The 15,592-nt window shown below is 47.4% G+C and overlaps 1 protein-coding gene across 1 annotated transcript in view; it reads left to right on the forward strand.

Moving 5' to 3' along the window:
* capn3a (calpain 3a, (p94)) overlaps positions 1-15,592 on the forward strand; it is a 91,550-nt gene that overhangs the window by 25,253 nt on the left and 50,705 nt on the right. Inside the window, exons 3-4 of the mRNA XM_055640938.1 lie at positions 8,390-8,508; positions 12,671-12,804. Of these exons, the coding sequence (XP_055496913.1) occupies positions 8,390-8,508; positions 12,671-12,804 (253 nt within the window). The remainder of the gene's footprint in view (positions 1-8,389; positions 8,509-12,670; positions 12,805-15,592) is intronic.

Here is a 15,592-nt window from a genome sequence, read left to right on the forward strand (position 1 = left end):
TTCCTCCAGCGATAAAGAGCTAACGGAGGAACTCCGGTAGTTGTGTATCTTGGTAGTGAACAGAATAAATGATGTGAAGAGCCGCAGAGTTTAGGTAAAGTGTAGGGAGGGTAATGGTGTCACAACAATTGTGAAGATTTGATCAAATGGACGGGGGGGTGGGGTGGTGCCGTGGGCACTTCAAGGATATGATTGGAGGGGTTATGTTGCTGGAGTTCCCCTGCAACAGGTGGTAAGTGGTTGGAGTGAGGGACATATTTTAGCTTTGTGACCTGTTAATGACCAGCAGTGCTCCAGACTCTCTGGCCCTTAACTGGATCAGACCGCTTCCTTGTGAAGCTGATCTCATTTGTCTCGTGGTCTGCTGGTCTGTGTCTACACACGGTCAGCAACTGAGTTCTGCAGAAGTCCTGTTGGAATGTGCATGGAACTTAATGGCAATGACCAAACTCGCACACCTCTATATATAAGCACGCCATACATGTGGGGACTCTGGATCACGATGGCCTCTGAAACTCGCACAGTAACTAATCTAAGCTTTTGGCTGTAATTACCAGGGTAGTCAAAGAATCCAAATCAAGCCAAAGATAGAAATAAAGTAATCAAGGTTGTCTTAATCTTGTTTTGTTATGGAGTCAGGCAGGTTAACAAGAAACGCTGCAGGCCAGCATAAATAATGTGAAAAGTTCCCATTGATTTAAATCTAAATTCTGATCTATAAATAACAAAGCATGATCCTATTTTGTTATGCTTCTTGAGCAGTTGAGGTGTGAAAGGGTCTAAGAATATATAAATTCATGTAAATATGTACACTCAGTTCACTGGACCTAGGTGGCTTCCTGCACTCATGGGAAACCCAGCACCCTGGGGACTCCTTGATCCTTGGAGGCTTCTTGCAACATGAAGACTCCCTACACCCTGGGGACTGTCCATGCCCTGGGGAACCTTGCACCCTCAAGGTTCCCTCACCGTGGGGGCTCCTTGTACCCTGGTGGTTCCCTGTATCCTGGGTACTCACTGCTCCCTGGATACTACTGCACCCTAGAGGATTCCTGCACCCAGGATAATCACTGCACCCTTGGGACTCCTCCCTGGAGAAATCTTGCATCCTGGGGACACTCTGCACCCTGGGGACTTTGTGTACCATAGAGAGTCCCTGCACCATAGGGACTCCAACCCGGAGACTCCCCAGACCCTGGGGACACCCTGCACCCTGCACCCTGGGGACACCCTGCACACTGGGGACACCCTGCACCCTGGGACACCCTGCACCCTGGGGACACCCTGCACCCTGGGGACACCCTGCACCCTGGGGACACCCTGCACACCAGGGACACCCTGCACCCTGGGGACACCCTGCACGCCGGGGATACCCTGCACCCTGGGTACACCCTGCACCCTGGGGATACCCTGCACCCTGGGTACACCCTGCACCCTGGGGATACCCTGCACCCTGGGGACACCCTGCACCCTGGGGACACCCTGCACCCTGGCACCCTGGGGACACCCTGCACCCTGGGGACACCCTGCACCCTGGGGACACCCTGCACCCTGGGGATACCCTGCACCCTGGGGACACCCTGCACCCTGGGGACACCCTGCACACCGGGGTACACCCTGCACCCTGGGGTACACCCTGCACCCTGGGGACACCCTGCACCCTGGGTACATCCTGCACCCTGGGTACACCCTGCACCCTGGGGATACCCTGCACCTGGGGGACCTGCACCCTGGGGACACCCTGCACCCTGGGGACATCCTGCACCCTGGGGACACCCTGGACCCTGGGGATACCCTGCACCCTGGGGACACCCTGCACCCTGGGGATACCCTGCACCCTGGGTACACCCTGCACCCTGGGGATACCCTGCACCCTGGGTACACCCTGCACCCTGGGGATACCCTGCACCCTGGGGACACCCTGCACCCTGGGGATACCCTGCACACCGGGGACACCCTGCACCCTGGGGACACCCTGCACCCTGGGGACACCCTGCACCCTGGGGACACCCTGGGGACACCCTGCACACCGGGGACATCCTGCACCCTGGGGACATCCTGCACCCTGGGGACACCCTGCACCCTGGGGACATCCTGCACCCTGGGGACATCCTGCACCCTGGGGACATCCTGCACCCTGGGGACATCCTGCACACCGGGGATACCCTGCACACCGGGGACATCCTGCACACTGGGGATACCCTGCCTACTGGTGTCAGTATTCTCGAGGGTACCTAGGACCGTTAACCATAAGTTAACATATTCACACGAACAGTCAAATTATCCCTTCTTTTGTGACCCTCCAGGGCACCCTGCCTTCCAAAGTAAAGTGATCCTCTTGGGTACTGTGACCCACTCAGGAAGACCGATTCTCAAGAATACTGTGATCTCTTGGGTCCTTACCATGCTCAGTATGATACAGATGCCCATCAGGACCCTTTTAAATCTTTCCTTCTCACCTTAAATTTATGCTCTCCAGTTTTAGACTCCGATTCCTAGGAAAAAGACTGATTATTCACCTTATCTATATCCCTCATATTTTTACAAACCTCTAGAATGTCACTCCTTATCCTCCTAAGCTACAGGGAAAAGAACCCAACCTATCCAGTCTCTCCTTATAATTTAAGCCTTCCAGACCTGGTAAAATCCTTTGTAAATCTGTTTGATTCTGACCTCGGGTGCTGTCTGTGTGGAGTTTGCATGTTCTCCTGTGACCGTGTGGGTTTCCTTTGGGTGATCTAATTTCCTCCCAAAGACATGTAGATTTATAGGTTAATTTTCCTCAGTAAATTGCCTAGTGAGCAGGGAGTGAATGAGAAAGTGGGATTACATAGAACTAAGGTACATGGGTGATCGAAGGTCAGTGTGTACTAGGTGGGCCGAAGGGCCTGTTTCCATGCTCAATCGCTATACTAACTTAAATTAAACCAATATCTTGTACAGCTGTAACATGATGTACCAAATGCTGTACTTAGTGCACTGATTGATGAAGGAAAATGTGCCAAACGTTTTGTCACCACCTTGTCCACTTGCTTTATCACCTTCATCGTGCTCAATTCTATTCAACTTAAATGTCATCGCACAAATACAAGTATAAGTACAACAAAATGCAGTTTTGCGTCAGTCTGTAGTAGTTGTGCATAAAGAAATAAAAAAATTAGAAAGAGAGAAGATCTGAATTAAACTCCACCTGCCCTTCCTCAACCCATGGGCCCAGTTTATCAAGATCCCGTGATAATCGCAGATATCTTTCTTCACTGTCCACTATGCCACCAATTTTAGTATCATTCGTAAACCTACTGACCATGCCACCTATGTTGATATGCAAGGCATTAATATAAATAACAAACAGCAATGGAGCTAGCACCGATCCCTGTAGTACACCACTTGTCCTCGTTGTAGTCCTCTATCCGCAGCACCTTCTGCTTTCCGACTTTCATGCAGGTGGTTTTGAATCCTCAGCTAGGTCGCTCTGGATAAAACCTGGTCAACATTGGCCTACCATGTGGTTTCTTGTCAAAGACCTTGGAAATAAGGCGCTGCTAAACAATGTTTACCAGCTGGAGGTTCATGAGGGACCAGGACAAATCCTCCTCAATCAAATGTGTACTCCAGGAATTTATAGCTGGACAACGTGCTCCACCTCAGTCCCGCCATATGGATGGGGGTATTGACTGCCTCCTCTGGTCTGCCTGATGTCAACAATAATCTCCTTCGTCTTCTTGGAGAGGACGAGGTTATTGTTGGCACACCAGGCTGTCAGGTGCTGGATCTCCTGAGGCCGGCACAGATCCTGAGGCCGGTCTTCTCTGGATGACCGTGATTGTGACCATCAGAACTCTGTAGGCATTGTCAATGGTTTGTTCCTCAAGGTTTGGCTTGCAAATTTAACAGCCAGGAGCTTCACAATTAACGTCCCTGAGCTCAATGATAGGATCAGCTCTCGTCTTCTAAATGACATCTTCAATAGTTTTGCTTTCTTCTCCGTTGTTTCATTGAATCAGAAGATGTTAGAGAGAGTGGGAAGCTGAATCTACATTTATTGTTTATTAATAATTTATCCAGTTCCATGTTGAAAGATCCTGCAAAAAAAATCTATCTTCAGAAACTGAATTCCTACCCTGTTTCATTCCGTATTTTTTAAATAAATTTAGCAGCCCGTTCTTTTGCCTTAGTCCTGCCTCATTTCCTTAGTCGATGTACTTTTTTTTATCTGATCCTCAGTGCTCGTGAAACACAGACTGTTTTCGAGTCATCACAATTTTGGTTGGAAACAGCACAATGGGCTGAACTGGGTATTAGTCATTCTCTCCTCCAACGTAATAACAGTTGGATTACTTCACTCCATTCTGGTACTAGATTGGTAGGAGTAATAAAGAATGAAGTATGCTTCAGATTTTAACTGGTGAGAGCATGGTGGAGATCTACGAGGGACTCAGGTGTCTGGAGCACGACTTGTCTAGCTATTTCCAGTGCATACCATCAAGAATGAGGAAAAGCACAATGTCATTCTTTATGGCTCCTTAAATTGAATACAATATCAGGGTGGTGTGTAAGAAGGAACTGCAGAATGGTTTACATTGAAGATAGACACAAAATGCTGGAGTAACTCCGTATGACAGGCCCCAATCTCTGGACAGAAGGAATGGATGAGCTGTTGTTTCGAGACCCTGAGGACGGCTCTCAAGCCTGTGGCCACCCATTCCTACTGGATGACCGTGATTGTGACCATCAGAACTCTGTAGGCATTGTCAATGGGTTGTTCCTCAAGGTTTGGCTTGCAAATTTAACAGCCAGGAGCTTCACAATTAACGTCCCTGAGCTCAATGATAGGATCAGCTCTTGTCTTTGAAATTACATCTTCAATAGTTTTGCTTTCTTCTCCAAGTTGTTTCATTGAATCAGAAGACGTTAGAGAGAGTGGGAAGCTGAATCTACATTTATTGTTTATTAATAATTTATCCAGTTCCATGTTGAAAGATCCTGCAACACCTGCCATTTCAGAAAGTGAATTCCAACCCCTGATGACAGGCTATATATATTTTTTTAATTTAACTTCACGTTACACTATAGAAATAAACAAGCCTCAATCCCCCCACAGCGAGAATTCACTGGAGGGAAGGCATCTTAAAAATATCCAGTTTCCCCCTCATTTGCTTTTTCTAAATACTTATGGTTTTAAACAGCCTCAGCCAACTCGATCTTTCAGCCCTCTCTCTGCGAAGCGAGAATAACCGGCATGGATTGAACATTCTTCTCGGTTCATCTGAAGCGGGCCTAGATTGGTAGGAGTAAGAAAAAATGAAGCAATGTTCTTTAACTGGTGAGAGATTGCAGATCTACGAGGGATTCGGGTGCCCTGGAGCACGATTTGCAAAAGGCTCCAGAGCAGGTGCAGCAAATAATGAGGAAAATTCACAATGTCATTCTTTATGGCTCGGGTAATTGAATACAATATCAGGGTGGTGTGTAGGAAGGAACTGCAGAATGGTTTACATTGAAGATAGACACAAAATGCTGGAGTAACTCAGTATGACAGGCAGCATCTCTGGACAGAAGGAATGGATGACGTTTTGGGTCGAGACCCTGAGGAAGGGTCTCAAGCCAAAACGCCACCCATTCCTACTGCCCAAAGATGCTGCCTGTCTCGCTGGGTTACTCTAGAATATTGTATCTATCTTCAATATTAGGAAGGGTCTGGTTCACTTAAACAGTGAGCTCATTTGGAGTACTGTACAATACTGGTCACCTTCAGTCACAAAGGATTTTAGTGTGATGGAAGCATTTTGGAAATTGTGCAATAGACTAATCTTCGTTATAGGTAATTTGTTTTATGAGAGAAAGTTGGGAAGGCTAGGGTTCTTTGGAAGGGAGAGAGGCAACCTAATGTACACAAACAAGATATTGGGGTGTGGGGCTAGGATTGGTTCTTGACAGGAAGAGGATGTTGTCAAGGAATCTAGAACCAGGGGTCACTAAAAATAAGGAGTTTCCCATTTTAATCAGAAATGGGGTAATTATTTTTCTCTCAGAGCTCGTGACTCTCGGAACTCACTTTCTCAAAGGGCAGTGGCAGCAGTCTGAGCATTTTTGGGGCAGATGCAGATAGATAAGCAGGCGTGTGAAAAGTTGCTCAGCATAGATTGAAATGCAAAGATTATAATCAGATCAAGATTAAAAGACACATGAGGTGGAAGGTACTTTCTCCAAAGCCCTTCCCAAAATGATGGTTCCCAGAACTGGATAGCGTTGGGCCACTTTACAGAAGCTCAGCATGACTTCACCTCTTCTTTCCTCTATTCCTTCAATGCCTTTCATCTTGGGGTATTAGAAAACAAACGTACTCATGGAGGCAGAACACAGGACTGAGGTACTCAAAGAAGAACGAACATCAAGCAAGATGATGCGGACATGGTCTCAGTAAAGGAAGATGTGATTCTGAATCAGGCAAGAGTTGAAACAGGAGGCATAAGAAGGCATAAACGTTAGCTGCACTTAACGTAGATAAATCACCTGTTCCAGGTGGGTTGTTTCCCTGCAGCTGAGGTAGGAAAAGGGGGAAATTGTGAAGATGTTAAATTGAATTGACTTGAAAGATACAGCATGGAAAAAGGCTTTTTGGCCCATCGGGTCCATGCCAACCCATTCCCAGTTCTATGTTATGCCTCATTTGCATCCACTCCCTACGCACTAGGGGAAATTTACAAAGGCCAATTAACCTACAAATCTTCACATCTTTGGGAGGTGGGAAGAAACCAAAGCACACGGAGGAAATCCAGAGGGAGAATGTATAAACTCTACACAGCCAGTATCAAACCCAGGTCTCTGGTGCTGTGAGGCAGTGTCTATACCAGCGGTGCTACTGTGTCACTCTGTGGGTCAGAATCTTCCAACATACAGTATTCGGTATTGGTTCAGGGTGGTGCCTGCAGTCTGAGGCCTGGAGTATGGGAAACATTAAACCCTTGCTCAAAAAGAATGTCAGATAAAGGCAACAGTCATAGATCTCAGTGTAGGGAGCTTTTGGAAATGATAATCAGAATCAACACTTGGACAAAGTGTGATTTCATTAGGGAAAGCCAATATATTCATTGAGGGTAACTCATTTTTAACTAGTAACATAATTAATGAGGGCATGTTGTTAATGTGGTGTGTCTGGACTGTCATTCAAATGACCAATTGATAAAGTGTCATGTAATTAACTTGTCATCAAGAATAAAACAGACTGCAATAAGACGGGCAGAAAATTGTCTGCATGTCAGGAAGCACAGTAGTGATGAAAGGGTGCTCTTTAGACCAGAGGGAAGTGTGCAGTGGAATTCCATTCATGTGAATTCTAGGGGAGGCCTGGTGCCCCAACGCAACTCATTCCCCAACGCAATATTCCACCACTCGCCCGTTCCCCCAATGCAACCCGTTCCCCCAATGCAATATTCCCCCACTCACCTATAGCCCCTAACTGTGCAGGCACGGCTCATATCCCCTCATCTCCCAACACTCCCTCCCTCTCCTCTTCATGTGTAGGAGGGGAGGAGGGGTGGGAAGGGGGGTCTGGGGTGGGAGGGGAGTTGGGGGGGGGGGGGTGTGGGCAGGGCAGTATGGGGGGGGGGGGGGGCGTGTTGGGGATGCGGGGTGTGGGGGGGGGGGGGTGTGGCGGGGGTGTGTGGGGAAGAAGAGGAGGTGTATATGTGGGTGGGAGGGGTGTGGGAGGGGAGGAGGGATGGGGGGGGTGTGTGGGGGGGGTGTGTGGGGGGGGGGGGGATGTGGGCGAGGAGGGGTGTGGGTGAGGGTCAGTGTGGGGGAGGGGGTGGGGGGTGTGGGAGGAGAGTGGATGTGAGAAGGGGGGGGGGTGTGGGGTAGAGTTGTGTGTAATTGAAGTGCTGAGCCACCGGAAGATCAGGTAGGTTATTATGAACTGAGCGAAGGTGTTGGGCGAAGCGATCGCCAAGCCTACGCTTGGTCACATCGATGTAGAGCAGCTGACACCTAGAGCAGAGGATGCAATAGATGAGGTTGGAGGAGGTGCAGGTGAACCTCTGCCGCACCTGGAAAGATAATGAAGTCCACTATGAAGTCATTTCCAAATACAGAAGAATCTTGTGTAAACCTGGAGCTGGCTTACACAGTTTGGCCAAAATAATTTGCCTTTTATCATTCTGGTATTGATGAAATGCTTGACCTGGGTATCAATCAATGTCCATCAATAAGTTTACACCATTTGTATTGATGGGGAAAATCCACTCAATTTGGTCATCTTTAGGAAGCAGAGGTCCAAAACAAACTCTTCCTCCCAAACATTTTACACTTACCATTAGCCAAATCTGGGATGTTGGTGCCTCTACAGGTTGGGAACGCAGCCATTGAAAGCTGACACTTTGTTTTTAACCAGGTGACTGCTGGTTCCTGGCTGCCATCGCTTGTCTAACCCTAAATGAGAAGCTTCTCTACCGGGTCATCCCCAAGGATCAATACTTTACTGAGAACTATGCTGGGATCTTCCATTTCCAGGTAGGGTGATTCTCAGAGAAAGCTCACTCTGTGAGCATTGTGCGGGGCAGGAATAAATGACAAAATGATGCTTCTTGATTGGTATTAGTTTATTGCTGCTAATTATATTGATAATTATATTAGTTTATATGTACCAAGCTATAAGACAAAACGTTGCCTACCATTTTCTATGTTTCTATCCAGTTAAATTATACTATACATGAGTACAGCACGTAATGCAAAGAGAAAAATACCAGAGTGCAGAATATATAGTGTTATAGCATTACAGTTATGGAGAAAGTGCAGATAAAAAGTGCAAGGATAGCAATGAGGTAGGTTGGAAGATCGGGAGGATCTGTGAGGTATTTATTATTATTATTCAGACACAGGTCCATATACACATCAAACAGTACAAAGAATTACAAATATACATTAAGAAATTGCATATTAGCCTAAAATATATATAAGCTATTGCACCAATGCCATCTTAGCCTAGAAGTGAATCTATAGCAGCTTTTCAGAGGGCTGACTAAGGCTTCAATTATGTGGTTCTCTGACTTGTCCAGGCGACACATAAAACTAAACATCAGCTGTCTAAGAGAAGATAGATACAAAATACTGGAGTAACTCCGCGGGACAGGCAGCATCTCTGGAGAGAAAGAATGGGTGACGTCTCGGGTCGAGACCCTTCTTCAGACTGATCTTTGCTGAACTCTCATTGAAGAGAGAGGAGAACCTCTTCAAAGTAGACATACCTTGAGGAGATTTCACAGTGGATAGGAAAGAACTGCAAATGCTGGTTTAAATCAAAGGTACATACAAAATGCTGGAGTAACTCAGTGGATAGGCAGCATCTCTGGAGAGAAGGAATGGGTGACGTTTCGGGTCGAGACCCTTCTTCAGACTCGCCGAAGAGAATAGGAGAACTTCTTCAAAGTAGACATACTTTGAGGAGATTTTGCAGTGGTTTTTTAAGGGAACGATGAATACGGGAGGATGAAAGAAACTGAAGAGTATCCGTGGAGGGAATGGACACATTTGGATCAGCACCTTCCATCTGATGGTGTCACAGCACCCCCTCCCTTGGATGTTGCTCTGATCCCTTTAACTGGCTATCAGGCCAGGAGAGGCCAATCCTCAGCATCATTGGTAACAACTGGATCCAATTAGCCGATATTGGTTGGCCACAAACTTTGTCAGCCTACTCCCTATAGAACCCAGGCATTCTAGCCAGCCGGGAGAAGGAAGAGGATGAGAGAAGAAGCAGGAATGAAAGTGGACGAAATAAAAAGAAGAGCGAATAGAGGAGACAAAGTGGCGCCACCTCCATTCTACCTGTATTCCTCTGAAGCAGGTTCAAGGAAGACTGTGCCACTGGGGCAAACCCGAGACCACCAGTGCCACTGTGCTACCGAGACCACCAGTGCCACTGTGCTACCGAGACCACCAGTGCCACTGTGCTACCGAGACCACCAGTGCCACTGTGCCACAGAGACCACCAGTGCCACTGTGCCACCGAGACCACCAGTGCCACTGTGTCGTCAACACTGGGCTGCCAGGAAAGAACCCCTAGACAGCTAGTGGTTCTGCCTCAGGCTATAACTGAGTGGCCGGGGCAAGACCTCTTCCTGTCCCCAGTCAACGAGAGACTGCGACCACCCACACACAGATGGAGGCAAAGATTGGCCGCAGGATAATCCAGAGACCCGCAAGCGTAGACTTTTCAAGTCCAAACCTGTGCTGTCAGCACCTCCTCTCGAGGCAAGGGTGAACTGCAGGAAGAAGCCTGAGATTGCCACAACTCCTTCTTCGAAACCAGGCCTGATGCCGGGACTACCCCGAGATCACCAACATCATCACACATGTGTTCTCACAGTGAGAGACAGTGCCCCCTTGCGGAGCTGGATTTTCTTACCACTGTAAATAAAATATATCGTGTGAGTATCGGTGTGTTCACTGTCAAACTCATCCTTGACATCACACTGGTGGAGAATGTGGACAAGACCACACTGACCACTCGCATGATGGAAGAATAAATTCAAATGGAGGATTGCTTCTGTTTCCAAAGTTTTCTAATGTTGATTAGACACCTTTTATTGGACTCCAGTGTTACTTCATACATCTATCCCCATTTTGTAGCCGGAGTATCATTCAGAAGGACTTCTCTTGAAAATGAAAACTGGATAATAAATCACCTTGAGACTGAATGATGCTGCAATCTCTGCTGCTGAGCAAGCGTATTATCATGGGTGCGTTCGCAGTAGATCTCTGCATCTTCAGAGGTCTCCAGGTTGTGTTGTGTTTAGAAATGCTTAACAAACTTAGACAATTGTCGTTGGAAATATGAATAGAAAACTGTAAGAAACAGACAAAACAGGAACGTAAGTTCTGAGATCATCGCTGGGGAGGAATGTGACAGCACTGTCTGCATTGGATGTCGCTCTGATCCCCTTCACTGGCTCACTGACCAGGAGAGGCCAATCCCCAACATCATTGGTAACAGCTGGGTCCAATTAGCTGATAATGGTGTCCATTTGAAATTTGTTCGCCTACCCCCTATAAGCCCCAGGCATTCTAGCCAGAGAGAAGAAGGGGGAGAAGGAGATGAAGAAGGAGATGAAGAAGGAGAAGAAGGAGAAGAAGAACGAGAAGAAGGAGAAGAAGAAAGAAGAAGAAGATGATCCCTGTGTTCGATGTCGCAGGTGCAAGGTGGACTGAGTCACTGGGACAAACCTGAGGCCACCGTGTGGTCAAGACTTAACTGCTGGGAAAGAAGCCCTAGACAGCCAGTGCCTCTATCTGAGGCTAAGACTGAGTGGCCGATGCAAGGCTGAGATGCCAGAACCTCTTCCTGCTCACAGACAATGAGGGACTGCACTCACACGCACGCACGCGCAGAGAACACCCACACTAATCCAGAGACCACCAGCGTAGCTTCTCAAGCCCAAAGCTGAGCCACCTGGAATAAACCTGGACTGTCAATACTTCTTCTTGAGACAAGGGTGAACTGCAGAAAGAAACCTGAGATCGCCATGCCTCCTCCATCGAAGACCAGGACTGAGTTGCCAGGACAGCCCAGAGAATATGAGCATCATTGCTCATGGGCTTTGACTGTGAGGGAAAGTCCTTCACATGTGTTCCTGGACATTTTTAATGCTGTAAATAAAATATATATCACGACCGTTCATCCTACTGCGATTGTCGATGTGTCCACTGCCGAACCTGGCATAATCTCCGAGGCCAGAAAGGGTCCCGACCCGAAATGTCCTGTCCATTCCCTTCACAGATGCTGCCTAACCTGCTGAGTTCCTCTAGCATTTTGAAAAAACAAGCGTAGCTGGGGCTCGTGAATATCCATGGCTTCACCTTTGATTCAAAGAAAGTGAGAGGAATCAAAGGAAAAGTAGTTGAGGGTGAGGACAAGTTCCACCGCAACAGAGAGTGTTAGTTGAGGGTTACTGTTTGGGACTCTGCTCGAGGAAGAAACTGAGGACCCTGAGGATTTCCTGTTGGGGAATGGAAGTGTAAGGAGACTGAGCATCCATGGTAAAGATGACATGGTGGGGGCCAATAAATTGTAAGTTGTTGTAGTAAATGGCGTAGAGTGTGTGAAGTGTCCTGGGCAGCAGTGGGAAAGGACTGGACCAGGGGAGACAGGGTAGAGTTAAGATATGAAGAATTGGTTCAGAATAGTCAGAAACAATGGACTACCAGAGCACTGTGTTTGTGGCTCTGAGGTAGGAGATAGAAACAGGCCGTGCGGGGTTATGGAACTATTGGGTTGGAGGTTATGGAGGGAAGATGATGAGATCTGTGAATGAACCTACTGCACCAGAAACAAAGCTATATTAGCTGTGTATCAAGGAATGCAAGTAGAAAAAATGACTGAATTTGTTGTCTCTTATGCATATTGAGTTTGTTTCATTAATTTTGAATTTTTAATTAATTTTTTTCCCGCATTAATTGCATAAGAGTGAATTTAATTTGTATATTGGGCAGTGATTTGTCCATTCTGTCAGGACAAACTACCGCAGCATAGGGGCCACCTGTATTGCTACATGTGCTGGGTGGACTGCTGGGTAGCTGGACTGGGGCATTTTGGACCCATGTCACACAGCCAGAGGCAACAGGGTCAGGACCTTCTTCCCACCCTCCCTGTGCTCATCTCCTTGTTGCCTTGCAGTTCTGGCGTTTTGGTGACTGGGTGGATGTTGTCATTGACGATCGAATCCCGACGTTCAACAACCAGCTGGTGTTCACCAAGTCGGCCGAGCGGAACGAGTTCTGGAGTGCCCTGCTGGAGAAGGCCTATGCCAAGTGAGTGCCGTTTCCCCGCAGCGGACTCTGCTGTGATCGGCTGATGTATGTGTTTACGTCTGATTCCTGTGTCATTTAAGAGGCGGCCGCACACTAGCCACAATGTTGTGCTCCCTGTTCCAGCAGTGTAACCTAGCTGCCTAAAGCAAGAAGATGGGCATAAAAAGCTGGAGCAACTTAGCGGGACAGGCAGCATCTCTGGAGAGAAGGAATTGGTGACGTTTCGTTGAGACCCTTCTTGGGTGGGGACCTGTGCAAGAGGCAGGGCATTGCCTGATCCAAAGCTGCCACATATTGGAATGGGCCACAGAATGAATTCTGCCCAGGAAACTTTTAACACGTCTTAACATCCGTTCTTTAATAAATTCCAAGACAATTAAAAATTGAATAAACACTAAAATAACACAATTATAAAACATTAAACACAGATGCTTAAAATAATTGATTACAATAAAACAATTATAATAGGTTTGAGTAATGTCAACACAATTTAGACATTAAAGATAATTTATCTGATAAATAAGTACAGATATAAAAAAAATTAAGTTTCATGGAAATTTAACAGATTAAAGATCAATTATAAAGCAAAATAATTAAAATTATTATAAAAAGATGAAAGCAAGGTGCTCCTAGACTATTCAGCACATTAAAATAAACCCAATTGAAGCACAGGCCATTAACCTGCGCTCTCATTGAGCTGGTCCTCCCTATTCAAGGGAATGAGCCTGCTCTCTCTGCAACCTCTCAGCTGACGTTGGTTCAATGGGTGAATCTCCAATCCCTGCGGCTGAGGAACTACCGGAAACGTACTCTCTGCCTCTCCACGCCATGAACTCAGCCAGATGCTTGGGACTAGCGCCCTGTTTGCAGGAACCTCCAATTTCCTGAGCTATGATTTTTCTGGAACCGCTGGTCTTTTCCAGTATATTTTGGCTCAATGAGTTAAGGTCATGATCCAAGTACCTATGGATCATTGCTGAAGCTCTCCAGAGTTATTACTGCTCTCCTAAATGTCCAGGAGCATTGGTGTCTTTTTGGTAACCCTAGTTTACAGAACATTGACTTTCAGCTAAAGTGGTTTGGCTTCTGATTGTGAAGAAGCAGCAGCAGCAGTCAGTGCTATAACTAAAAATTAATATGATGCACACTGGTTGATAGGGTCATAGAAAGTTTACAGAGGGTGGAAAGTGTTACCAGGCCACGAACGAGATCCATTCTTACTGATGTTCATAAGCCAATTTTGTCCATTAGTCAGAAAATACACAAAAATCACTCAATATGGATTTGTATACCATACCTCCACAATATTGCCATGAATGGCATCAAAGGTATGGCAGCGGCACTCTCTGATGTAGTTTTTGTTATTTTTACGGGGTGGGGTGGGGAGGGAGGGGGGGGGAAAAATCTCTCCCTCGACCCGACGGGTCTAGGTGTCGTAGGCCGCAACGAGGACTCCAGGAAGAAATCGACTCACCGTTGCCGTCGCGGGTGGCCGAGACCCCGGTGGAGGAGCGCTTCCTGTGTCGTTGCTGCTGCCTGCTGCTGCTGTGCTACCGGAGAGTCGGAGGCTGCACGATGGGACGAACGGGAGCCCGCGGCTCCCTGGAGGGAGAGCTTCTCAGGGCTCCTACGGCGACTTCTCCCGCCCGAGTGCGGGGTTGAAGAGCTCCTGGAGCGGGGCCTGACACCACTGCCCCCGCGCGGCTGGAATGGCCGCGCGGACTCTGCGAGCGCAACCCGGGGGCTCTAACACCAAGACCCGGTGTGCGACCTCGCACCATTAATGGACAATCGCCATCGCCAGCCGGGGGCTATGACTTTGACTCTGACATCGGGGGGGGGGGGAGAGTGCAGGGGAGAGATAACTTTATTTGGCCTTCCATCACAGCTATGGGATGGATGTTTATGTTAAATGTAATTACTGGGGTCTATTTGTGTGTAATGTATGGCTGCAGAAACGGCATTTCGTTGTGGACCTCCAGGGGTCTGACAATTAAATTGACTCTGACTCTGTATTCATGTTCACCAGGGATGCTGTTATCCTGACCCGCTGAGTTACTGCATCACTTTGTGTTCTCTTGTGTATTAACCAGCCTCTGAAGTACTTGGTTTCTACTTATTGCAACATGAGGATAGCTAAGAGTTCCCGTCTGCTTCATAGATATAAAAATGTTGCCCGGGCTCGCTGCTCTTCCAGTTTCGGCCACTGTCGATGCGACACTGGGAAGACGAGAGAGAACAAGGTGGAGAGCAATGCCCGGCCGAGTCGGCAACATCTTCCACCAGAGAGCCCTTCTTCACCAGCTGCCCCACTGTCCGGTTGCTGCGGCTGTTGTTACGGCTCATGTTGTAGCCCCAGTCGAAGAAGGGTCCTGACCTGATACGTCATTTATTCATGGTCTCCAGCGATGCTACATAACCTGTTGAGTTGCTCCATTTTGTCCATTCTGTCACTTTGCTTATTAACCAGCACCTGCAGTTCTTTAGTTGTGAGGTGATTGCGACATGTAAAATCTGTCTTAAGCAAGGGATTACGGAACGTAACCCTTGTGTAAATCGGGGAGTGTCTGCATTAGACTGATCAGAAAGAGCAATTGTTAAAATTGGAGAGAGTGGTAACTATTTCTGCTGTCTGTTGGAATTAACCCAAATCAGATAGGTTGGATTTCTAAATTTAATAATATTACGGGAGTACATTTGTTTGTAGGGGTGTCCATTAATCAGGTATTTGTATCCAAGGCATGGCCTATTGGCATAAATTCTCTTGTTGACAAGATGTGATGAGTGG

Source organism: Leucoraja erinacea, chromosome 9, assembly GCF_028641065.1.
Source record: "Leucoraja erinacea ecotype New England chromosome 9, Leri_hhj_1, whole genome shotgun sequence".
Taxonomy (NCBI): Eukaryota; Metazoa; Chordata; class Chondrichthyes; order Rajiformes; family Rajidae; genus Leucoraja; species Leucoraja erinaceus.